The sequence below is a fragment of the Saccopteryx bilineata genome, chromosome 3 (genome assembly GCF_036850765.1).
Source record: "Saccopteryx bilineata isolate mSacBil1 chromosome 3, mSacBil1_pri_phased_curated, whole genome shotgun sequence".
Lineage (NCBI taxonomy): Eukaryota > Metazoa > Chordata > Mammalia > Chiroptera > Emballonuridae > Saccopteryx > Saccopteryx bilineata.
The window spans coordinates 272,173,263-272,200,452 of NC_089492.1; the positions used below are offsets into that span (position 1 = coordinate 272,173,263).

A 27,190-nucleotide genomic window follows, 5' to 3' on the forward strand; every position below is an offset into this window, starting at 1 on the left:
CATGACTGCATCAAGAACTGATACTGCTTCACCCTTGGCAACTTAATATATCTGCTTTTTTTGATAAAAATTCCAGGTTGAGAGTAAGTTTTTATAGTGAAGTACCAGAATATATTTTCTCAACAAAACAAAAACAAAACCTAAACTTTCCAAAGTTTATTTGCAAGCAGAAAGAGGGATACATTGCAGTGACAATAGGCTACTCAGAAAATCCAATGGAGCAGAAAGAGGGAACAATAATTTTTTATTGGTATTCCACATTTGAAAACAGAAAATTCTATAAGGAGTCCATGACCGACTCCTATACTATTGCTTCCTCCTCATTCCTGGATTTCATGCAGGAAGTATGCATACTCCTTTCTCAGAAGAAAGCATTTGTTAGACCTATATAGGTATGAGAAATGTCTCTGATTACTAAATAATGCCAAGTGTTTTCCTTTAAAGTCCTATGAAGTTTATTATTTATTTATTTTGACAGAGACAGAGAGAGAGAGTCATAGAGAGAGACAGCTAGGGACAGATAGGAAGGGAAAAAGATGAGAAGCATCAATTCTTTGTTTTGGCACCTTAGTTATTCAATGATTCCTTTCTCATATGTGCCTTGACTGGGGGGCTATAGCAGAGCAAGTGACCCCTTGCTCAAGCCAGAGACCTTGGGCTCAAGCCAGCAACCTTGGGCTTCAAGCCAGCAACCTTTGGGCTCAAGTCAGCGACCATGGGGTCATGTTTATGATCCCATGCTCAAGCCAATGACTCCACATTCAAGCTGGTGAGCCTGTGCTCAAGCTGGAGAGCTCGGGGTTTTGAACCTGGGTCCTCCGTGTCCCAGTCCGATGCTCTATCCATTGTGCCACCATCTGGTCAAGCAAAGTCCTATGAGGTTTATTTTTAATCAACCCACCTATTATTTACTCCTATGTTAATACTGTTATTCAGCTACATTATATTTTTTATTTGGTTTTTTTCTTTAGAGAAAGGGAGAGAGAGAAAGGTAGATGAGAAGCATCAACTCATAGTTGCATCACTTTAGTTGTTCATTGACTGCTTCACATACATGTCTTGACTGGGGGAGCTCAAGCCGAGGCAGTGACCCCTTGCTCAAGCCAGTGACTTTGGGCTCAAACTAGCGGTTGTGAACTTCAAGCTAGAGACTTTGGGATCATGATAATGGTTCTGAACTCAAGCCGACCAGTCCACGCTCAAGCTGACAACCTCAAGGTTTTGAACTGGGGACCTCAGAGTTCTGGGTTAATGCTCTATCCACTGTGCCATCACTGGTCAGGCTACATTAAATTTTATAAATCTAGCAATCTCCTTACTAATTTTCCTCCAAATGATGACATATTTCTAAATCACCATTCCCAGTATTCCCATTATCATATACATGGGATATCAGAGCACAGTGAATCAAATGATGATGGATAAAGGAATGTAAGTAAGAGGAAATATTATACTACAGTAACTTTTAAAACAATAAATTCCATGTAAAAGAAAAGTATAAAAAAGAGGCTAATTAATGAATTATGTGAAGAGTCAAAAAAGTAAAGAAAAAAGCTAGAGATGGGAAATGAAAACGCAAAGATAAGAAAGTTCCAGACCAAATGGTTGGGTAGAACTTATTAAAAGTCTTCGGTTTTGCCTGCACAGGCGGTGGCGCAGTGGATAGAGCACTGGACTGGGATGCAGAAGACCCAGGTTCAAAACCCCGAGGTCTCTGGCTTGAGCGTGGAATCATGAACATGACCCCATGGTCGCTGGCTTGAGCCCAAAGGTTACTGGCTTAAGCAAGGGGTCACTCGCTCTGCTGTAGCCCCCGGTCAAGGCACATATGAGAAAGCAATCTGTAAACAACTAAGATGCTGCAATAAAAAAATCGATGCTTCTCATCTCTCTCCCTTTTTGTCTGTCTGTCCCTATCTGTCCCTCTCTCTGCCTCTGTCACACGCACACACAAAAAGTCTTTGGTCTCACCTGACCTGTGGTGGCGCAGTGGATAAAGCATAGACCTGGAATGCTGAGGTCACCAGTTTGACCCTGTCAAGGGCTATACAAGAAGCAGCTGTTATGAGTTGATGCTTCCTGCTCTTCCCCTTCCCTGTTTCTGTCTTTCACTTCTCTCCAAAATCAATAAATAAAATCTTTAAAAATAAATAAATAAAGCCTTTGGTCTTGTGCTTAATTTAAGGACATGTGCTAATTAGCTGTTGTTTTAACATGATGCAAAGTAAAGAAATCTAGGGAACAAAGAAACAGCTTTTATGTTGATCAGAAACTAGGAAATATTATTTGAAAGTTTTATCTAAGTAAATCTACAGACTCTCATATGGGTATATTTTATTTAAAGTTAATTTTTAATTTTTATCTTTTAAAAAAGATTTTATTTATTGATTTTAGAGAGAGAGGAGAGAGGGGAGAGACAAGAGAGGAGAGAGACAGTGAGAGGTGGGGTAGGAGTGGGAAGCATCAACTTGTAGTAGCTGCTCCTTTGTGCCTTTGCAATTGCACCTGGGGTTTTGAACCAGCAACTTCAGCATTCCAGGTCAACACTTTATCCACTGCACCACTACAGGTCAGGCAAGGTTAATATTTAAAGTATAAACTGCTGAGGATAACTACTTACTTACTTCCTTGAATGGAAAGCATAACATAAATTCCTAGTCAGCATTTGAATACTCAATGAGTTCACCAGTTGTTAGAAAGATCCTATGGTAAAAACTCTAATTGGATACTGATATAACATCTCATAAATTTGCATATGAATCTCAGGCAATGGTTATTTGTTTGAAAGCAGGCTCTTATTGGTTAACAGCTCTGTACATCCATCATAAGTCAAGGGAGTCAAAAAACTTAAAACAAATTTATAAATATTTTGAATTTTTTCTTTTAATATTTCAAATTCTCAACTAAAAAGTAAACTTGGGGCCCTGGCCGATTGGCTCAGCGGTAGAGCATTGGCCTGGCGTGCAGGAGTCCCAGGTTCGATTCCTGGCCAGGGCACACAGGAGAAGCGCCCATCTGCTTCTCCACCCCTCCCCCTCTCCTTCCTCTCTGTCTCTCTCTTCCCCTCCCGCAGCTGAGGCTCCATTGGAGCAAAGATGGCCCGGGCGCTGGGGATGGCTCTGTGGCCTCTGCCTCAGGCGCTAGAATGGCTCTGGATGCAACAGAGCAACGCCCCAGATGGGCAGAGCGTCGCCCCCTGGTGGGCATGCCGGGTGGATCCCGGTCGGGCGCATGCGGGAGTCTGTCTGACTGCCTCCCCATTTCCAGCTTCGGAAAAAAAAAGAAAAAAAAAAGTAAACTTGGCCCTGCTGGTTGGCTCATTGGTAGAACATCCGCCCAGTGTGTGCAAGTCCCGGGTTTGATTCCCAGTCAGGGCACACAGGAGAAGCGCCCATCTGCTTCTCCACCCCTCCCCCTCTCCTTCCTCTCTGTCTCTCTCTTCCTCTCCCGCAGCCAAGGCTCCACTGGAGCAAAGTTGGCCCTGATGCTAGAATAGCTCCTGGCCGCAATAGAGGAACGCCCCAGCTGGGTAGAGCATCGCCCCTTGGTGGGCATGCCCGGTGGATCCCAGACGGGCGCATGCGGGAGTCTGATTCCCCGCTTCTAACTTTGGAAAATTGCAAAAAAAAAAAAGTAAACTTATTTTTGTGTGATAGAAATAGAGAGAGACAGATAGTGACAGACAGGCAGGAAGGAGAGAGATGAGAAGCATCAATTCTTCGTTGTGGCTCTTAGTTTCCTTAGTTGTTCATTAATTGCTTTCTCATATGTGCCTTGACGGAGGGTGGGTGTTGCAGCAGCAGAGCAAGTGACCCCTTGCTCAAGCCAGTGCCCTTGGGCTCAAGCCAGCAACCCTGGGCTTCAAGCCAGTGACTCTGGGCTCAAGCCAGAGACCATGGGGTCATGTTTATGATCCCACGCTCAAGCCGGCAATCCCGCGCTCAAGCTGGTAAGCTCCTTCCTGCTTAAGCCGGATGAGCCCCTGCTCAACCTGCAACCTCCGGGCTTCAAACATGGGTCCTCTGCATCCCAGTCTGACGCTCTACCCACTGTGCCACTGACTGGTCAGGCCTAGAAAGTAAACTTCTTATGGATACAGATATGAGTTATATGTATATAGAGTCTACTAAAACATTCACAGTGCCTTGAAAATAATAAATCAATTCAATATATCTATTTAGTAACTTCTTTAAGATCACTTGGCTTGCCCAAAACTAGTAATATCAATTTTAAAGCTGAAAACTAACTACTACATTACAGGCATAGAACCATAAATTATTTATGCCTTGATTTATTTGGACATTCATCCTTCCAAAGAATCTGGTAAGACTTTTCAGATACCTTAACTATTAAAATGCTTTTTGTGGCCCTGGCCGTTTGGCTCAGTGGTAGAGCGTCGGCCTGGCGTGCAGAAGTCCTGGGTTCGATTCCTGGCCAGGGTACACAGGAGAAGCGCCCATCTGCTTCTCCACCCCTCCCCCTCTCCTTCCTCTCTGTCTCTCTCTTCCCCTACCACAGCCGAGGCTCCATTGGAGCAAAGATGGCCCGGGCGCTGGGGATGGCTCCTTGGCCTCTGCCCCAGGCGCTAGAGTGGCTCTGGTCGCAACAAAGCGATGCCTGGGAGGGGCAGAGCATCGCTCCCTGGTGGGCAGAGCGTCGCCCCTAGTGGGTGTGCCGGGTGGATCCCGGTCGGGCGCATGCGGGAGTCTGTCTGACTGTCTCTCCCTATTTCCAGCTTCAGAAAAATACAAAAAAAAAAAAAAAAGCTTTTTGAATTTCACTAAAAACTATGTTTGGTAAAAGCCTTTAAAATAAGCCCTCCAAGTAGTCAATGATAAGCCTGCATGACCAAGTCCTGATCTGCTTGAGAATACATCCTGAATTATAAATAATATAAACTGAGTCTGTCTGTGAAAGGAGCTTATATAGTGACCTAGAAATTATCTAAGTAATAGAAAATAAAACCACCAAATTAAATCTAGAAAGAACATAAAATTTTTAGTTAGGTACTTGAGTAATTTCTATTTTTTCTTTATAGATCTCTTATTTAGTGATATTGATAGAAAAAATGAGAATTTGATTCTCACTGTTTTTAAAAGCATAAGAAATATCAAACTACTCAGATAAAATTTTTTATCTAGTATATAGATGTTAGATGGGCATTCTTCATAAATATCACCACCCATCAAATTTATACCTGTTTACCCATTTCTTGCTTTTCAAAGTCTTCTCATTTTCATCTCAGAGATAAATGCTTAGCATTATTTAGGTCCATATTATACTTGCTAATAAAGAATTAATCAATGGAGTAGAAATCACAAGAGACTTTAATGGCCCCAAATTAATTTCGCTAAATTCTGGAGAGGTTACCTCAGAGCAAAGAAGCAAAATGTCATTCTAAGGGAATGTGGACATAGAGAAAGGGGAAAAAGGGAGTGGGATATATCTCTGTTTTAAATTTCATTTCTAAGGCTGGGTAGTGACCCCAGAGGGTTCTTTATATTTTTCTCTACATTTATTTTTCTATTTATAAATCATTTTATTTAAAAAAAAAAAGTGAGTTAGTGAATTGATATGCACCCAGCACTGGTAATCAAGGAAGGTAAAGTGAGTCAAGTCTTGACTTCAGTATTAAAAATCTGTTGCTGAATAACTCACTTAATGATCCATGTGCCTCAGAATCAGTAATACATGAAGAATACTTTGTAGAAATTTCATCTGGCAAGTTCTCAGGAGAAAATATGCCTTAAGAAACTAAACTACATTAAATCATGACTTTGGGAGTGTTACCTGTGTTCCCACACTTTCACACTTTTCTTTTTAAAGTCACCAATACTTTTCACTTCCGGGGTAAAAAAAGCCTAGGACTGAACATGTTTTCTGCTTTCGTAAGTCAATGAAAAAGTCTAAGTCTTTAAAAAATAGATTAATGTCAAGAAATGATTCACAGGATTTCCCCTACTTTGCTTATATTTAATAACTGTTTAGTGAACATTCATTTAAAACTATTTTCCCCACCTTTTCCATCTTCAACTTATAAAATACCCCAGAAGTTTGGGAAAATCTGAGTCTTCAGTAACAATGGACTTATATTTCACTTAAAAACTTTGAAACTCTAAGCTACACTTAAAATGATCAGCCCGATCTCTAGCTATCTCTGAGATAATAACACTTCAAATGTAAAGCACTGACTTCAGAAATGCTTATGCTGAAGTGTTGCCTCATGAGAACTGGAAACACCAGTATAATGGAAAAAGTCTGACACTTATTTGGAAATTGTAAAAATGACTCTAAAAAATTAAGTCAATTCTTTAGAATGGTCTTGTTTAACAGTTCTAGTTCTGTACCTCATATATCTATCAATTGCCCAAGCCCTGCAAACTACTAGTAGAACACCACTTTATCATAAATACGAGTTTCTGTAGCACTTATTTTCAGCAAAGGCAAGAAATTAACAAATAGTTTCCTAGCAATATTATGTATATAAAAAAGTAAAACAAAATTATGTGTCATAGATTAATATAACTATGTGAAAAATAACTGGTATTTTTTCATTCATTCTTTACAAAATTATAAATGTCCCAAAGTTATCAACATCAAAATCCTTACATTCAAATCCATACAAAATATTCTACTTCACCTGTAGATCTTCCTTGTCTGTCAAGATTTTATTTCTTTGCCTTTTATTACTCACCAATTGCATCTGGATTTACCGGTCTGGAGACATCAGCTTGCCCCATGATTATATTGTCTGATGTGTCTCACGACAACAAACTGTCCCGGACCAAAGCGAACTTTTCTTAAAAGATAAATCCACATAAGGAGGGGATGCACTCCTCTCTCAGTGTCACTGCCAAACATCAGGAAATGGCATGAGGTCAATCTGCTGGAGTTTCTCTTTCCCTGTATCCCGGCCTGGGTACTTGTGGTTGTTATAAATACGTCTTCACGCTGGCTCTCTTCACACAGGAATGCCTGTCATTCCAGGGTGCACACTGTGAAGAGTAGAAGTGCAGGAAGGGGAGGAGACTGCCAACCACATTCTAGCTGCTGAGCGGCACAGCCCTAAAAGTCCACACCTACTTTTCCTGACATTGAGCTTGGTTCCTGCTCTCTAGACTTTAGACACAAAACAAAGGGAACTTGCTTTAAGAGTCTGCCAAAGAAGAACTTGTACATTTAATCACACAAAAAACCATCCAGGTTATGTGTAGCAAGCTAATGGGGGCAGACATCCAAAGGTATGCTTTCGATATAGGCTTGCCTCAAAAGTATCAAACTGTTCTCACATTTCCCTGCTTGCTCTAAAATTGTATTTCCTACCTGTGAGTGGCATACCCAAAGCAGGATGAGATCTACATAGTGGGAATTAATAACATTAGAAACATTATTTAAGGATTAAGTATACCTTTTCTAAAAATAAAAAGAAATATTTTTAAAAATTTTGCTTACTAAGATAGTAAAGTTGAAATAAATATTTGGAAGGTATTATACAATATTTCTCTTTTTGCTAAAGCTCAGTAACTACCATATGATCTTGGGGAATCCAAAAGAGTAGTCCTACATGCTAGGTATAATAAATACATGAAAATATCAGCTAAACACATGCAGCAACTGAAAGTCCAGCTTACACACTGCTTTTTCATTTTTGTTGAGATATAACTAATTTACATACAGGCAAATAAACATTAAGAATACAGCTTGATAAATTTTGTTTATATATATGTCCACATAAGCTAATACTAAATTTTCTAAATATAAAAAAAGCCACACATAACAGAAACTTACCAGTGTTTGACCACATATTCTGGACTATTTCACTAACACTTGAAGGTAAAATAGGGAACTAACAATTTGAATGTTATCTTAAGGAGTTTTACACTGGTTATTTCATTTAATTGTCACCATAACTAACCGTGTATTGTGAAGAATATATTATTTACCCTATTATCAGATAAGAAAACTAAGACTAGTGAGGTCAAATGCTGTGTCTTATGTCACCAAGTTTTTTTAAGTGCTGAAGCCCTAATAACCCTTCAACAAATGACAGCTACCCAAACACAGAACTTTTAGTTTAAATCTTTGTTTTCCAAACTGAGATCACACAGAGATTTCTAATATCTTGACTTTTCTTTTGCCTCTCCTTAGCACTTTCTCATTTTCCCCATTATCTTATCCCCATTTTCTGCTTTGATACAGAAAAGAAAATAGCAAAAATAACAAATTAGAAAATGACAGTGCTAAGGCATCAGTAAGAAAAAAGGTATAGAAATATGAAAGCAACATTTAATTGTAATACCAGTAGTAGTCAGAAAAACATTATGAAAAATACATTTTAAAAATGCTTCAATGTAAGAATGTCCAATGCCTTCTAACACTGGCACTTATATTTATTAGCTTAAAACTGGAAAATATGTAAGAGTAGTTTCTACTACTGCAAAATGGAGAGGCCAAAGGCAGAAAATGCACTGCTCAGCATGCAGTAGGTGCCCAACGTATCAGTTACCATCGTCATCACCACCATCACTATGAAGATAATATATAATATTGCTTAAGAGGATGAGCTTTGAAGGCAATCGAAATTTAATTTCAGGTCTATCACTTGATGGTAACACCAGGCAAGTTACTTCACCTCTCTGAGCCTTTGTTTTCTGATTTGTAATAATTTTTACAAATTATTGTTGTTGTTGTTTTTAAAGGAAACAATTATTATTTTTAATTTTATTTATTCATTTTTAGAGAGGAGAGAGAGAGGGAGAGAGACAGAGAGAGAGAGAGAGAAGGGGGAAGGAGCTGGAAGCATCAATTCCCATATGTGCCTTGACCAGGCAAGCCCAGGGTTTCAATCCGGCAACCTCAGCATTTCCAGTTCGACGCTTTATCCACTGCGCCACCACAGGTCAGGCCCGAATTATTGTTTTAATTTGTAAAATACAATACAAAACAGTACAGAACAGCTATTGGGGTGAAATGACATGAACATATAAAAAGCCCTTTGTAAAAAAACAAACAACAACAAAAAAGTCCTTTGTAATGTGCCTGGCACATGAAAAGCTCAATAAATGCAAGCAGTAACTATCACAGTTCTTAAAAAAAACAAGAAAGAGAGAAAGAAAGAAAACAAGTCAAGAAAGGAGAGGTCAGGTCAAGAGCAGCCAGGTACATGACAAAAAACTTAAGGCATTACAAAGAGGTTATTAGTCAGAAACGGAAGAGGATGACATTTCTGTATCATGAATCCAAAGAACAAATTGGAAGACACAGGACAAGGAGGAAGTCTGAATACAATCAAAGTTGACATAAAGAAACATCAAGCAGATGGAAGAGTCCAGATAAAAGTATTACCGTCAATACGTTTAAATCAGGCACATTACACACACACACTCACCCACCTACCCAGAAACAGTACTATAGAATCTATGCTGACAGGACCACACAAGAATAGAACAGATAGATTTATGGGTCCTGGTATAGCCACTGTTTACCATCTGTCAATTTAAATGCCCATCTTGGCTTGGCTCACTGCTGATTTTAGGTCATTGTGAAGCTGGCAATAAAACTTTTTCTTTTTTTAAAAGATTTTATTTATTCATTTTAGAGAGGGGAGAGAGAGAGTGTAAGAGAAAGCGAAAAAGAGAAAGAGAGAGAGAGAGAAAGAGAAGGGAGGAGAGGCAAGAAGCATCAGCTCCCATATGTGCCTTGACCAGGCAAGCCCAGATTTTGAACCCGTGATCTCAGCATTCCAGGTCAACACTTTATTCACTGTGCCACCAGTAAGGCAATAAAACTTAAAGATAAGAAAAATGACAAGATTCTTAGTGATCATCTGACTCAATCTCCTACTCCATACAGAAAAAGGTCAAAAGGTTAAATGCCTTGGTCAGAGCCAGGACTAAAACCCAAGTCTCTCAATTCTAACCCCAGGACTCACTTCAGCTCTTGAATAAATGGTCAAGAAAATACTTACTTCCTGCCCTGACTGGTTGGCTCAGTGGTAGTGTCGGCCTGGCATGCAGGAGTCCCGGGTTTGATTCCCAGCCAGGGCACACAGGAGAAGCGCCCATCTGCTTCTCTACCCCTTTCCTTCTCCTTCTTCTCTGTCTCTCTCTTCCCCTCCCGCAGCCGAGGCTCCAATGAAGCAAAGTTGGCCCGGGTGCTGAGGATGGCTTTGTGGCCTCTGTCTCAGGTGCTAGAATGGCTCTGGTTGCAACAGAGCAACAACCCAGATGGGTAGAGCATCACCCCCTGGTGGACGTGCCGGGTGGATCCCGGTCAGGCGCATGTGGGAGTCTGTCTGACTGCCTCCCCGTTTCCAACTTCAGGAAAAAAAAAAGAAAAAAAAAGAAAATACTTACTTCCTAAAGATATACTCATTTCCCAAGGAAGTCCGTATCTATAAGAAATCTCTCAGAAATGCTAATTCTGCTGCCTATGTACCAAGCCAATAAATGTTCCTCCACCAACAATATTTACTTTGTGCCAACTCGTAAAAGCAGGTAAGCAGAGAGGGGGAGAGATATTGGCCCATTAATGGCTTTAAAATTTAATAATCAAAACCATGAATTCATTCTATGCATTATAATTCAGAAATGCAAAGGGAAGTCTCCCTTTAACTTTATAAGTACATACACAACTATTATTGTTTTTAAAGAGTTTACATTAGAGTTTAATTGAGCCAAACAGAGCTCAGAAGCAAGATCTCAACAGACTGAGAAAAATGCTTCCATATACAACTATTCTAAATTGTCACATAATAAAACATACTCTTTTTAGAGTACTTTTCCTAACAGCTTATTGGTTCAAGAAATGGGGGAGGTAACAGATAAAAATTTATGAATCTCTTCCTATTTTATTTAAGGAAAGAGCAAGCAAGGTCTTATAAAAATAAAAGTTAACAGGTAAAGGAATCTAAGCCATAGCTTAGATTTATTTATTTTTATTTTTTTAAAGATTTTATTTATTCATTATAGAGAGGGGAGAGGGGGGGGGGAGGAGCAGAAAGCATCAACTCCCATATGTGCCTTGACCAGGCAAGCCCAGGGTTTTGAACCGGCAACCTCAGCGTTTCCAGGCTGACGCCATAGCTTAGATTTAGACAGCACTTGAAACCCTCTACTCAGAGCCTCGTTTTATTAAAGAACTGTTTCTAAACACTGCATATAACCTATGAATAGCTGAGCATTCAGAATATTTTTTTTTTAAGTAAGGTGCATCCACTGATATTTTGTATTTTATTTATTGATTTTACAGAGAAAGGAGAGGCGGTGGGAAATGAGAAGTATCAATTCATAGCTGCTTCACTTTAGTTGTTCATTTATTGCTTGTCATATGTACCTTGACTGGGCAAGCCCAGGGTTTTGAACCGGCAACCTCAGCATTCTACGTCGAAGCTTTATCCACGTGCAGTGGCTGAATTGTTGACCTGGAATGCTGAGGTCGCAGGTCTGAAAACCCAGGCTTGCATGGTCAAGGCACATATGAGAAGCAACTACTATGAGTTGATGCTTCCTGCTACTCACACCCACCCTTCTCTCTCTCCTTTCTTTAAAATAAAGTAACAAAAAAAATCTCTTCAGTGTCTCATCTATTAGTATAAATTGTTCCCTCGGCCTGAAATTTCTTTCCCAGATCCATCTAAGGGGATTCCTATCTTTCTTTAAGAAATAACTGGGTAGTTCAGTTGGTTAGTGTCCTCCGGATACACCAAGGTTGCAGGTTTAATCCCCACTCAGGGCACATACAAGAATCAACCAATGATGCATAAGCAAGTGGAATAATAAATCAGTATTTCTCTCTTCCTCTAAAATCAGATCAATAAATTAAGTAAAATTTTTTTAAAACTGGCTCACCTGGCCTGATCAGGCAGTGGCGCAGTGGATAGAGCATTGGACTGGGATGTGGAGGACACAGGTTCGAGACCCCGAGGTCGCCAGCTTGAGCGCAAGCTCATCTGGTTTGAGCAAAGCTCACCAGCTTGGACCCAAGGTCGCTAGCTCGTGCAAGGGGTTACTCGGTCTGCTGAATGCCCACGGTCAAGGCACATATGAGAAAGCAATCAATGAACAACTAAGGTGTTGCAATGCACAATGAAAAACTAATGATTGATGCTTCTCACCTCTCCGTTCCTGTCTGTCTCTCCCTGTCTATCCCTCTCTCTGACTCTCTGTCTCTGTAAAAAAAAACAAAAAACAAACAAACAAAAAAAAACCCACAAAAAAACTGGCTCACCTGGCAGGTGGTAGTACAGTGAATATTGTGTCGACCTGAAACGCTGAGGTGGCCAGTTCAAAACCCTGGGCTTGCCCGGTCAAGGCACATACAACATGCAACAAGCAAGCAATGAACACCTAAAGTAAAGCAACTAGGAGTTCATACTTCTCAGTTCCCCCTCTGCAAAAACCTATAAAAATTTAAAACTTTTATTTATTGATTTCAGCAAGAGAGAAAGGGAAAGGGAGAGGAAGAGAAAGAGAGAGACAGACAGAAACATAAGCTGTCCCTGCATGTGTCTGATCAGGGATAGAACCAGCAACCTCTGTGCCTCAGAACGATGCTCCAAACAAATAAGCTATCTGGCCGGGGCAATAAAATCTTTTTTCCCCCTAATGATTTTTTTTTAATTTATTTATTTTAGAGAGGATAGAGAGAGAGAGAAGGGAAGAGGAGAAAGAAGCATCAATTCCTGTGTGTGACTTGGCCAGGCAAGCCCCAGCGACCTCAGCACTCCAGGTCGACACTTTATCCACTGTACCACCACAGGTCAGGCCAATAAAATCCTAAAAAAAAAAAAACTAGCTCAAATGTTGCTTCCATTATTATGTCTTTCCTAAATCACTCAAGTAGAATTCCAATAAACATTTACTGATCACTGGTTATGTGCCTGGCAACATGGTGCTAAAAACAACAGTTTCTGCCCTTAACAAAATTATAGTCCAAGTAAATAGGATCTATAATAGAGTATAATGCGTACTTAGGTATTATGCCAACACATATTGCTGGGGTTTGGGTGTCTAGCTTTGTCCTGAGAGATCAGAGAAAATATCTTGAAAGAAGTGAAATCTAAACTGAGTCAGTCACAGAGGGATGACAGAGGTGATAAAAAGGAACAATCATCAAGATAAAAGATTGGAGAGGTAAAAAGCTGGTCATTACTGATTATATTGGACATATCACCCTGAATTACAATGATCTTCAGACTTTTATAAAAGGCTACAAATATCTCCTGAGCAGGAACCATGATGTATTATTTATCTTTCAACCCTCAATATTTGGCACATTGAGTGCACAGTGAACATGCAACAAATATTAACCTTGAGTAGAAGGGAAGAAATAGCATTCCTCAATTTCAAACTTTGTTCACAACCTCTAGTAACAAAAGACAAGGTGAAAAGTGCTACAGATGGAAGCTGGAAGAAATGTAGAGACCGTCGTAGACTAGTCCTGTGATGGTGAACCTAAGACACGCGTGTCAGCACTGACATGCGTAGCCATTTTTGATGACACGTGGCTGCATGCGGCCGCATACCAGAGAAGTATGTGGCCACATGCCAGAAGGACGTTTCATCCTCAGCTCCTGCACGGCCAGGTGCAGTAGCCGAGGATAAAACATTTGGTGTAGTGTAGACACTCTGTGCCAGAGGTCTGTAGGCCAAAATAACAGAACTCTGGCACAGAGCAACTAGTTCTGGGACTTCTGGTTAGGCCATCTTTGACCTCACTTCCAGCGAACAGAGCAGGGAGCAGCAGAATGCCATGGGGGACGCATCTCTGGGGGCCCTGTGATCACCATTACCAGCAACCACATGACCACAGCAACCATCATCCAATCTACTGTTCTGGGGTGTCATGGATTTCTAATTGGCCATCATTACTGAGATAAGTGAGGGGGAAGCTGGGAAAGGCGAGGGCCTGTGCTATGGGTGCAAGCTTGCTGCCATTAGAAATAGCGGCAGCCATCTTAATTTACATAAGATGCAACTTGCAGAATTTCAAGACAGCAGCATCTGGGCTCAGGTGTTTGTTGACTTGAGGTCAAAGCTTGAGAATCTGGGCCCTGGCCGGTTGGCTCAGCGGTAGAGCGTCGGCCTGGCGTGCGGGGGACCCAGGTTTGATTCCCGGCCAGGGCACATAGGAGAAGCGCCCATTTGCTTCTCCACCCCCCACCCCCTCCTTCCTCTCTGTCTCTCTCTTCCCCTCCCGCAGCCAAGGCTCCATTGGAGCAAAGATGGCCCGGGCGCTGGGGATGGCTCCTTGGCCTCTGCCCCAGGCGCTAGAGTGGCTCTGGTCGCGGCAGAGCGACGCCCTGGAGGGGCAGAGCATCGCCCCCTGGTGGGCAGAGCATCGCCCTGGTGGGCGTGCCGGGTGGATCCCAGTCGGGCGCATGCGGGAGTCTGTCTGACTGTCTCTCCCCGTTTCCAGCTTCAGAAAAATACAAAAAAAAAAAAAAAAAAAGGCTTGAGAGTCTGGAAAGGTGCCACTTGGAAAATCAAGGGGAGTGTCACTATGAACAGGAAATTTGGAGTGCCTGGAACCAATTACCAGACACTTTTAGCACCCTAAAAAACATAGCAATTGCTTTACTCACAATTTTTCCCTCTACGTACTTTTGTGAGACCTTATTCTCAGCATTAAATAATATCAAAACCAACAAAAGAAACAGATGGACAGATGAAGTTAGTAGTGCTTGCTTGGGCTTGAAGTGTACAAAATACCAACCTTCAATTGAAGATTTAGCCAATAAAATTCAGCAACAAAAAAGTCACTAATAGGAAGGTTAGTTAAAGAATTCCCCCTCTCCCTCACTTATCTTACTTCACGGCACCCCACACAAGCTAAATAATATCAAGACCAACAAAAGAAACCGACTGACAGATGAACAAAGAAGTCACTAAGCAGGTAAGTTAAATAATTAGTTTTTGGTTTATTAAATACAGTTATATATTATAATTATACATTTTTATTAAAACTATAAATATCGCAAAATTATGGGGTTTTTTCTCGAAGTGACATACCACCCGAGTTATGCTCGGTTTTTTGGCGAATTTTGACACACCAAGCTCAAAAGATTGCCCATCACTGGACTAGTCTATCATTCCAAACAATCCTGAGATTGCTGTGAAATCTCACTTTAATTGGGGAAAAATGTCATGCTCATGATTGTTTTTGAGAATTCACTGCTTTGCAATCTCGCTTAGGGAGAGAGAGAGAAATAGAGTGGGTGAGAGAGAGAGAGAGAGAGAGAGAGAAAGACAGGGACAGAGAGATGAGAAGTATCAATTCAGAGTTGTGGCACCTTAGTTGTTCATTAATTGCTTTCTCATATGTGCCTTGACCAGGGGCTCCAGCTGAGCCAGTGACCTCTTGTTCAAATCAGTTACTTCAGGCTTCAAGCCAGCAACCATGGAGTCATGTCTATGATCCTATGCTCAAGCTGGCGATCCTATGCTCAAGCTGGTGACCTTGGGATTTCAAACCTGGGTCCTCAGTGTCCTGGGCCGACATTCTATCTACTGTGCCACCACCTGGTCAGGCTAATACAGTAATAATAATAGGCCCTGGCCGGTTGGCTCAGTGGTAGAGCGTCGGCCTGGCGTGTGGAAGTCCTGGGTTCGATTCCCGGCCAGGGCACACAGGAGACACACCCATCTGCTTCTCCACCCTTCTCCCTCCTCTCTCTCTCTTTCTCTCTCTCTTCCCATCCTGCAGCCAAGGCTCCATGGGAACAAAGTTGGCCCGCGCACTGAGGATGGCTTTATGGCCTCTGCCTCAGACACTAGAATGGCTCCAGCGGCAACAGCGCAACGCCCCAGATGAGCAGAGCATCTCCCTTTGGTAAGCATGCCAGGTGGATCCCAGTCGGGCACATGCAGGAGTCTCTCTGACTGCCGGCCCGCCTTCTCACTTTGAAAAAATATAATAATAATAATAATAATAATAATAATACAAGAATAAACTTTCACATATTCACAACTGCAAACCTACTTTTGCCCCACCTTGTATTTTGCTCCCTCTCATCCCACTTAGGTTCTTTTCTTTCTTTCTTTTCTTTTTTTGGATTTGAGAGAGGAAGGAAAGGAAAGGAAAGAGAAGGAGGAAGGAACAGAGGGAGAGAAGAAGAAGAGAAGGAGAAGCATCAACTTGTTGTTGTGCACTCACTGATTACTTTTCGTATGTGCCCTGATTGGGGATCATACACATGACCTCGGTGCGCCGGGACAATGCACTATCCACTGTACAACTTTGCCAGGGCCCCATTTAGATTCTCTTTTGACAGAGACAGAGTCAGAGAAAGGGACAGATAGGAACAGAGAGAGAGAGAGATGAGAAGTATCAATTCTTGGTTGTGGCACCTTTGCTATTCATTGACTGCTTTTTCATCTGTGCCTTGACCAGGGGGCTACAGCAGAGTGAGTGACCCCCTTGCTCAAGCCAGCGACCTTAGGCTCAAGTCAGTGACCATGGGATCATGTCTATGACCCCACACTCAAGTCAGCAACCCTGTACACAAGCTGGTGAGCCTGTGCTCAAGCCAGATGAGCCTGTGCTCTAGCCGGCAACCTCAGGGTTTCGAACCTGGGTCCTCCGCATTCCAGTCTGATGTTCTATCCACTGTACCACCGCCTGGTCAGGTCCCATTTAGATTCTTTATATAAACGAATCTCCCCCTACCCCTGCCAAATGTTTAAGCCCTGCCAAGTGTTTAAGTTTACACACCAGTTTTAGTTTAAACACCACAGTTCTTTAAGAAAAATGGGAAGTTCTGACATGCCTATATGCCACAGAGACTATATACATATATGGCAGGCATGAAGTAATGTGTATGTTTGCAAGACTGTGTTTATGGAAGAAACAACTGAAATTATGCTGGCAGAACTGCTTTCAGGTCCATGGAATGAGAGAATTTCGGCTAGGAAACTGGCACTGCCTTTTTACTTTCTCTTAAAAATTTTTGTTTTGAAGACAGGAAGTTCTTATGAATGCCCTAGAGGTCAGGAGATGCTTCTGGAACTGAGAAGAGCATTATAAGAAATCAAATTAAACAGGAAAGTTTCAGTTAAAGACAAAAGGGTTTTTCGATGGCTGGTTGGGTTAAAGATTTGGGAGGTTCCTTGGAGTACAGTAGACTAAGTGGGAAAGGTAGGCCTAGATGAAAGTGAGAATTAGCTGGCAATGAGAGGATGTGAAAAACACACTTGAGCAAAAAGATTCATAGGTTGTGGGGATGAGAGAAAAAGGGAGGTGAGAGGAAGATATAAATAACATCGATGGAACTTCAAACCACTATGTGACACTGGGCAGCTGAATCAAATAATTGCCAAGCTCCCTTCTGGTTCTAAAATTCTATGGCAGAGCCAAACCAATAATTTAATCAGTTCAGTGTTGTGTTTCAAATAATGGCTCCAAGAAGTATTTCATTATGGAAAAGAGAAGTGGTCATGGTAGACTTTAAAAAACTAATCTAACTCAATACTTGTCATATAATGCTAAATAGGTGTTTAATGAATTGGATCATTATTATCAGGAAACCACAAGCCTCATTTATTCATTCCACAAATATTTCCTAAGCACCTCTAGTGTATCAGGTATTGTTCCAGTGTTGGGAACACAGCAAATGACTACAATAAGGAAAAAAATCCATGCTTTCTTTCTAGTATGTTAGATGGTGATAAGTACTATAGAAAAATATTTTTCAGGAAAGGGAAACAGGGTGGGCTAGGAGAGAAAGTGATAAATTATAATTATGTGAGCAGAAGGGCCTCACTGAGAAGATGCCTATATATAAAGACCTGAAGTAAATAACAAACTCAGTTAACTTTCTCTGTCTTCCTAATATTATATAGTTCCTTCAGTTCTAACTGATGCAAAATAAAAGTGACATTTCCAAATGTACTAAAAATAAATATTATTTTAATAACATGGTTATCATATGTGCTGCTCAATTCTCAAATATCTGATGGTCAGTATAGTCCAATACTATGATCACTAGCTACATATGATTATTTACATTCATATTAACATTTAATATGTCTATATTAAATACAATGTGGAATTTGATTTCTCAGTTGTGCTAGCCACATTCAGGTGCTCAGGTGCTCAAAAGCCACACTGGACAATACGAATGTAGAACATTTCCATACTGCAAAAAGTTCTTTTGGACATGCTGAGCCTAAAAAATTTTTAAAGCACACGGAAGTCTTTCAATAATAACAAAGCAGAGTATTTCAAAGCACCAACTCCACTTTTCATCAGCATGTGGTATCTATTTTCCATGGCACCAACTATAGAACACCTATTCCTAACAGCAGTATACTCTGAAGGAACTTTGGCATTTAAAAAGAAAGTTTCCTTTTATTCAGTACAAACTGCTAAGCTATTTATACTCTTTCTTTAGTAACTGACTTACTACTTCTTTATCTACCAACACTCAGTTAAAGTCTTTGACTATTAATAACAATTCAAAGTCTAAGATCTTTTGAGAAGTATATCTATGTACTATCAATCAAACAACTGCTACCTACTGGCCATCCATTTAATATTCATTCTACTCTAAACTACTTTTTCACTAGCCGAAAGTAGATATTTTACATAGTTACAGTGAAAGTAACTGAACAGACTTAATCTTAAAGGAAACATACTTTATCACATGACATTCATAAAAATTCAATCCCAACTGGCCTCTATTAAGGAACCAGGCAGTATCAAAGATGTATAGAAACTAAGCAGTCAGAAATCAAATAATGTTCCCCAGTAAAGTGACATTCATTGCTGGTGACTCAGAGAGATGACTATTAGCCACTGCCATTTCTCTCCTTCCTCCTCTCTTTCATAACTCTTTCTAATTCATCAGGCCCTTGATTTCATATTAAGTGAAAAAGAAATAAAAATATGACCAACACAGCCACATATCCAGTGGCAATACAATAAATTTCTGTTCAGAAATTTCTAACAGGAATCTTCTTAATCATTTTTTGCCAGTGTATGTGCAGAAACATATAACCATCTTCTACTAGCTATAAAAATCTCAGATGAACACCTGTTTATACAATGAGTCAACAGTAAATCCTGCAAAAGAAGCAAGAATGACTACATGAAGGGTGTTTCTACCAAACTTGCTCTAGCCAGTAATTCTAATGCACTTCATTCTTTGTTTTCCATGCATGAAATATGCATCCCTATAGTACCATTCCCTCCCCTCAAAACCCTCACTCTTTAACACCTAGGAATAATGAAGCACAGGGGAAAAAAGTTATGTATATAATTCCCAAATTCAAAGAGAAATTACGTTTTGGATTACATATACCTTTGCTTCTATATCTTGTTTTAAAAACTGTAAGAGTGAAAAACATTTACACTTTAGGAAACTAATCTAGTGAGGTATGAGAAAACATGGACAACTTGCCTTTGCTCACTAGTCTATGCTAAAGCCAACTGGTTCAATCCTAGTTACCCTTTTCTGAAAGCTCATCTTTATTAGTGCTACTGGGACTCTAAAACAGCAGTCACCAAATAAAACCCTTTAAGATGTAAATTTTTTTTCAGCCTAAAAATAATTTCTTTTATTGAAAAAGCCCTAAATTAAACAGTATCCAATTAACTATTAAACACTATACCCACACTCACTTTGTCTCCAGGCCTACACATCAAAAGCCTCCAGAATACTCCCTATCCTAAAATCCAAGGAAGAGCTGACTACCAGTTTGCTGTATTAATTTGAAAAGAAAAAATAAATAAAGGGCTGAAATGAATCTTCTGGGATTCATTCACTTGGGGAAAAAAGTATTCTATATCTTAAACAATTTTCTAATCTTCCTGGTCTGTCTGACCAGGTAGGTGGTGGTGCAGTGGATAGCATGTTGGACTGGGATGCAGAAGATCCAGGTTTGAAACTCCGAGGTTGCCCGCTTGAGCACAGGCTCATCCAGCTTGAGCACGGGCTCACCTGTTTGAGTGTGGGGTCACTGGCTTGAGTGTGGGATCACAAACTTGACCCCAAGGTCTCTGGCTTAAGTAAGGGGGCTTACTCATTCTGCTGTAGCCCCATGGTCAAGGCACATATGAGAAAGCAATCAATGAACAATTAAGGAACCGCAACAAAGAATTGATGCTTCCCATCTCCCTCTCCCTCCCTCTCTCTCTCTCTCTCTCTCTCTCTCTCTCTCTCTCTCTCACACACACACACACACACACACATACACACACACACCCCTTCCTGGTCTGACAAAAGGTTTGTGGAAGACAGCTTTCAAATTTGACATCCTCCTGTGTGTGCGTGGAGCAGAAATAATTACTTTCAACCTGCCTCCATTTTTGTCCCTTTCTAATCTATTCTCCACAGTGTTCCACAGTAATCTTTTTATTTTTATTTTTTTAAGAGAGAGAGAAAGGAAGGAAGGGAGTAAAGGAGATGAGAAGCATCAACTTGTGGTTGTGTCACTTTAGTTGTTCACTGATTGCTTCTCATACGTGCCTTGGCAGGGTAGGGGGGACTCAAGCTAAACCAGTTAACTTGGGCTTCAAGGCAGAGACCATGGAATCATGCCAGTACTCCCATGCTCAAGCCGGCAACCTCAGGGTTTCGAACCTAGGACCTCAGCATCCTGGGTTGACACTCTATCTACTGAGCCACACCGGTCAGGCCACAGTGATCTTTGTAACACAAATTTAACAGTATTCTTCACATCTAACAAAACAAATCCTTCAAGACTTGACCCAATGCCTGCCTTTCTATCTAGGCTCTTCTCTAACCACTCTCCCATACCTGCTGTTTAGACTCAGAACTTATCTTTTGTCCTATTAATACCACTTGGAATTCCTATACTGTAATATATTTGCCCAGCACTATCAACCTATTCATATGCTGTTCTAGCTGCTTGAAATATCTTCTCCCTCCCTGCATTTCTCAGTGTGGCTAAATTGTGCTCCTTCAAAATTTATTTTAGGTGTCACTTGCTCTAGGTAGCCTTCTTCTTCTTCTTTTTTAAAATTGTATTTATTGATTTTTTTGAAGAAAAGAGGGAGAGAGAGAGAAAAGCAGGGGGTGAGAGAAGCAGGAAGAAGCACCACCTCACAGTAGTTGTTTCTTATATGTGCCTTGACTCAGCAAGCCCAGGGTTTTAAACCAGCAACCCTAGCATTTCAGGTCGACACTCTATCCACTGTGCCACCACAAGCCAGGCAAAACTTATTTATAAAAAAATAGCTCTGCTTTTCTTCTACTTTCTGAGAGAAACACAAGGACTAGAGTAGCACTACCAGTTTTTAATCTCTCAAAGCTAATTCCTGGTCTCTGCTCTTTCTCCCCTTCATTCCTATTTCTTGGTTTCCCATAATTTCACCAAGTGATAAGTTTCCACTAGAAAAATTGAAACATAAAGATAGTAAAATAATACTAAATTCAAAATTATCTATTCTTTTACATATGAACATCTCTAACAAAAGATATAATGAAAAAGAAGGCCAAAACTTAGAAAAAATAAACTAATCTCAATTTCCCATGCATTTCTTCTCTCCATTCTCTACGAGTAACAGCTAACACTAACTGAGCATGTATTATAATGCCAGGAATTATTGTTTCACATGCATTAACTTATCAAATTCTTATCACAAATCTATAAGAAGGGTACCATTTATTATCATACTTAGTTGATGAGGAAACTGAGTCACACAGGAGTAAACTTGTCCAAGGAGTCAGAGCTAGTAAATGGCAAAGGTAGGGTTCATAATCTAAGTCATCTGGATGTGAATCTCCATTTCTAACTACTACACTATCGACCTAAATATACATTGGATTCATACAACACTTCTTAGATGTTTAGATAAGGATTTTTTTAATGTTTATTTTACTGATTTTAGAGAAAGGAAGGGAGAGAAGGAGAGACAGGAACATCGACCTGTTCCTATATGTGCTCTGACTGGGGATCGAACTGGCAACCTCTGTGCCATGGGACAGTGCTCTAACCAACAAAACTATCTGGCCAGGGGATAAGAACATTTATTTTTAACCTTATAAAAACTCTAGGAGGTATCACTTTAACGAAAGCAAAATTTAGTCTGACCAGGCGGTGGCGCAGTGGATAGAGCATTGGCCTGGCCTGGGATGCAGAGGACCCAGGTTTGAAACCCCAAGGTTGCCAGCTTGAGCGCAGGCTCATCCAGCTTGAGCGTGGGATCATAGACATGACCCCAAGGTCGCTGGCTTAGGCAAGGAGTCACTGGCTCGGCTGGAGCCCTCCAGTCAAGGCACATATGAATAAGCAACCAATGAACAACAAAGATACCACAATGAAGAACTAATTCTTCTCATCTCTCTCCCTTCCTGTCTGTTTGTCCCTATCTGTCCCTCTCTCACTAAAAAAAAAAAAGCCAAAATTCAGATACAAGCAGTTAAATTGCCGAAAATGACAATGTAAATATTAAAAAGCGAATGTTTATTCTCTTAGCTCACCCCTGATTATTTCCAGTATGATCATCAACAAGAATAACGCTTCTTATCTCAAAATCAATTAAAAATTTTTTTATAAGAAAATAAATGAAAAGTCTAAAAAAAAAAAGGAGTCGTCCATTTGGGACAGAGACATTTCTTCTATACTTCAAACTAAATCTATAGTAAAAGTACTCCAGCCCAGTCCCCAGCTGGTTCACTCAGTCAGTAAGAGTATTGTCCTGTTGGGTGAGGGGTATGCAACAGAACTAAATGACAAGATAACCTGGAAATGTTTTCTTTGAATATATGTACCCTGATTTATTGATGTCATCCCATTAAAATAAAAATTTATTTATAAAAAAAAAAAAAAAGGGTATTGTCCTGAAATGCTAAGGTTGTGAGTTCGATTCTGGATCAAAGCACATATGGGAAGAAACCAATGAATGCACAACTAAGTGGAACAACAAATGAATGTTTCTATCTCTCTCCTCTCCTTCCTTTGTTTCTCTAAAATCAATCAATTAAAAAAATATTCCTGCCTGACCAGAAGGTAGAGCGTCGGCCTGGCATGCCAAGGACCCAGGTTAAAAACCCTGAGGTCACCAGCTTGTGAGTGGGCTCATCCAGCTTGAGCGTGGGCTCATCCAACTTGAGTGCAGGGTCGCCAGCTTGAGCGTTAGATAATAGACATGACCCTATGGTCACTGGCTTGAAGTCCAAGGTTGCTGGCTTGAACAAGGGGTCACTGGCTTGGCTGGAGATCCCCCCATCAAGGCACATATGAGAAAGCAACCAATGGACAAGTAGGTGTGCAACTATGAGTTGATGCTTCTCATCTCTTTCCCTTCCTGTCTATCTGTATCTGTCTCTCTCTTGAAAAAAAAAACACAAAAAAACAACTTCCATCCCAGTATTTCATGAGAAACCCAAACTACTGAAGCATAGGTTTACAACACTTTAGCCCACATTACACAAGTGGAGGCATTATTGTTAGCAACATACAAGTATGTTCATCATCAAGAACTGTCTATCTATACTCTCTAAGGCAGTTAGGAAGCTGCTAGTTTTTTCTAATTTCCTCATGTTCACCAAATTTTCCTGATACAAGACAAAAACAATAAACCAAAAAACTCTCCTTAAAGAAATTATCACTAAACTGTTCAAGGAACACAGATATAGAAAAGGAAATACAGATGCTACACAAGCAAGTTTTGTTTCAATAATTTCCTTAAATACAAGTCATGTTGAATAACATGGCATGAATTCCTTCAACACAACCATTTTTATCTGTATAAAAACAAAAATCATTCTGCTTAGCATTAATAGTTCTTAATTTCTTTGAGAGCTGAAACTGTCTTACTCATTTTTTTCCCCCATTTAGGGCAGATAGGGTAATATGCCAAAAAAAAACTTATTGAGTGATTTAATGAATCCATTCACCTTTTGACCTTCTGGTTGGTATTAGGGTATGTAGTGAGTATGAAATAAATATTCAAGCAAAACTAAATGGACTTCATTGTAACCAATGTTAAGCCATTGCCCTGGATACATTATAAGATTATAACCAGAACTAAACAAGCACACATCTTTTGTATTAAGCCAAGCTTTTCATCCTAGCAGGAATGTCTTTTCTTTTCTTTTTTTTTTTAATTTTTTAAAATTTATTTATTCATTTTTTAGAGAGGAGAGAGAGAGGGTGAGAGATAGAGAGAGAGAGACAGAGAGAGAGAAGGGGGGAGAAGCTGGAAGCATCAACTCCCCCATATGTGCCTTGACCAGGCAAGCCCAGGGTTTCGAACCGGCAACCTCAGCATTTCCAGGTCGACGCTTTATCCACTGTGCCACCACAGGTCAGGCAGGAATGTCTTTTCTTTGCTGCCACTTTTTTCTTTTACTATTTAAGACATAAGTCTTATGGGTTCTTACTATTTAAGCACTTTGATTATTGATTTCTAAACTGTGGAGGGAAAAAACTGACTCGAGGGGTGGGGTGGGGAATGGACAAAACAAAGCAGCCAGAATCACCTCTTTTATAACATTTAAACTCTTTTTGTAAGCCTGATTACACAGTGGCGCAGTGGATAGAGCGTCGAATTAGGATGCGGAAGGACCCAGGTTCGAGACCCCGAGGTCGCCAGCTTGAGCGCGGGTTCATCTGGCTCGAGCAAAAGCTCACCAGCTTGGACCGAAGGTCGCTGGCTCGAGCAAGGGGTTACTTGGTCTGCTGAAGGCCCGCAGTCAAGGCACATATGAGAAAGCAATCAATGAACAACTGTGTCACAATGAAAAAACTGATGATTGATGCTTCTCATCTCTCTCCATTCCTGTCTGTCTGTCCCTATCTATCCCTCTCTCTGACTCTCTCTGTCTCTGTAAAAAGAAAATAAAAAAATAAACTCTTCTGTGAGATCTAAGAAGAAAAACAAAAGATATAAAATCAAAGAAAACTTACAAAAATTTAAATATAGTAAATGTTTAAATGGTTAGGTCACCAGCTTGAGCGCGGACTCAAGGTTGCTGGCTTGAGCAAGGGGTTACTTGGTCTGCTGTAGCCCCACGGTCAAGGCACATATAAGAAAACAATCAATAAACAACTAAAGTGCCACAATAAAGAACTGATGCTTCTCATTTCTCTCTGTTCCTGTCTGTCTGTCCCTATCTATCCCTCTCTCTGACTCTCTGTCTCTGTCAAAAAAAAATAAAATAAAAAATGAAAATAAATAAATAAATGGTCAGGTCAAATGTAGTATTTAATTTTTTATGCAATGGAATAAAGGAAAGCTGTAGCTACAGATCGCAATTTGATATAGTGTCCACACTGGCTACCAACAGATAAACACTGCTTTCATGAGGAGGAAAAAAAAAAAACCACACACAAAAATCTTCACTGAGGAATTACAGGCCATCAGCACCTTTCCACTAGCACCTTATACTACCATCAGCTTCTATTAATGGAAGCCTCCAACACGGGCTGGGTGAATGTGTACACATAGACATGTGTTTGGGACTCCACTGCAATCTTGTAAAAGCTATCCTCCTGCCTTTGAGTCAAGTCAAAGCTCTATCATGAAAGGTAATTTTTAACATTACAGAACTCTGAGCAAGCAGGAAGCCAATCACTAAGGTTGTTTTGAAACTAATGGTTTCCCTGCCTAATGAGAAACGTTCATTTGTCTTTCATTACCAACTTTTAAATCGCATACTTAACCTGAATTTTAACCAAAGTGGAGGAAAACATTTTTTTAATTAAATTTACTTAACACTTGATACTAAAATTTAAACATTTCAAGAACTTTATTTTTTTTATAATTAAATAACACACTTTACCCTGGCCAGTTGGCTCAAAGGTAGAGCATCAGCTCAGCACGTGGATGTCCCAGGTTCGACTCCTGGTCAGGGCACACCAGAGAAGGGACCATATGCTTTTACACCCCTACCCTCCTTCTCTCTCTCTCTTTCTCTTCCTCTCTTGCAGCCATGGCTTGAATGGTGTGAGTAAGATGGCCTCGAGCTCTGAGGATGGCTCCATGGCCTCACATCAGACACTGAAATAGCTTGGCTGCCAAGCAATGGAGCATCGCCCTGTAGGGGTCTTGCCAGGTGGATCCTGGCTGAGGCACATGCAAGAGTTTGTCTCTCTGCCTCCCTGCCTCTCACTTAATAAAAATAAATAAATAAAAAATAAATTATTTGAACAGACATTTCATCAGTGAAAAGATATGGATAATGGTAAGTTTATTGTACAGCAAGTAAACATATGTTACTCAACAACATTAGTCATGAGTGAAGTGCACGTTGAAACCAGAAATGAGATACCACTGTATACCTAATAAACATGGTCAAAATACAGAACACTAATAATCCCATATAGAGAGTAATAGGAACTCTCATTCATTGCTGTGGAAATGCAAAATAGAAGATAAGCTAATAGTTCCTAACAAAATTAAACATACTCTTACCACATGTTCCAATAATTGCACTCCTTTGATATTTACCCAAATAAATAAAATTTTATGTCCACATAAAAACCTACACACAGATGTTTACAGCAGTTTCATTCATAACTGTCACAACTTGAAGCAAGCAAGATGTCCATTAGGTGAATGAATAAACTGTGGTACATCAAAATAATGAAATGTTATTCAGTGCTAAAAAAGAAAGGAGCTATGAAGCCACAAAAAGACACAGAAGAATTTTAAATGCATACATATTAGTAAGTGAATAAGTCACTCTGAAAAGGCTACATACATACTATATGATTCTAATTCCATGAAATTCTAGAAAAGGCATGAAAGGAATCAACTACTGATACAAACAACATGTACGAATCCCAACAGCATTTGCTATTAAAAAACCAGCTACAAGCCCTGGTCGGTTGGCTCAGCGGTAGAGCGTCGGCCTGGCGTGCGGGGGACCCGGGTTCAATTCCCGGCCAGGGCACATAGGAGAAGCGCCCATTTGCTTCTCCACCCCCCCCTCCTTCCTCTCTGTCTCTCTCTTCCCCTCCCGCAGCCAAGGCTCCATTGGAGCAAGGATGGCCCGGGCGCTGGGGATGGCTCCTTGGCCTCTGCCCCAGGCGCTACAGTGGCTCTGGTCACGGCAGAGCATGGCCCCCTGGTGGGCAGAGCCTCGCCCCTGGAGGGCGTGCCAGGTGGATCCTGGTCGGGCGCATGCGGGAGTCTGTCTGACTGTCTCTCCCCGTTTCCAGCTTCAGAAATTAAAAAAAAAGAAAAAAGAAAAAAGAACAGGGCTGTGTCTTATTCATGT

At 40.5% G+C, this 27,190-nt stretch overlaps 1 protein-coding gene across 5 annotated transcripts in view; it reads right to left on the reverse strand.

Moving 5' to 3' along the window:
- Nucleotides 1-27,190, reverse strand: part of PHACTR4 (phosphatase and actin regulator 4) — a 108,172-nt gene that overhangs the window by 51,453 nt on the left and 29,529 nt on the right. Inside the window, exon 3 of one of the 5 annotated variants that reach the window (XM_066269903.1) lies at nucleotides 6,695-6,995. The exons of the other annotated variants lie outside the window; for them this stretch is intronic. Coding sequence (XP_066126000.1) covers nucleotides 6,695-6,740 — 46 coding nt within the window. The 5' untranslated portion in view covers nucleotides 6,741-6,995. The remainder of the gene's footprint in view (nucleotides 1-6,694; nucleotides 6,996-27,190) is intronic. 5 annotated transcript variants of the gene reach the window in all.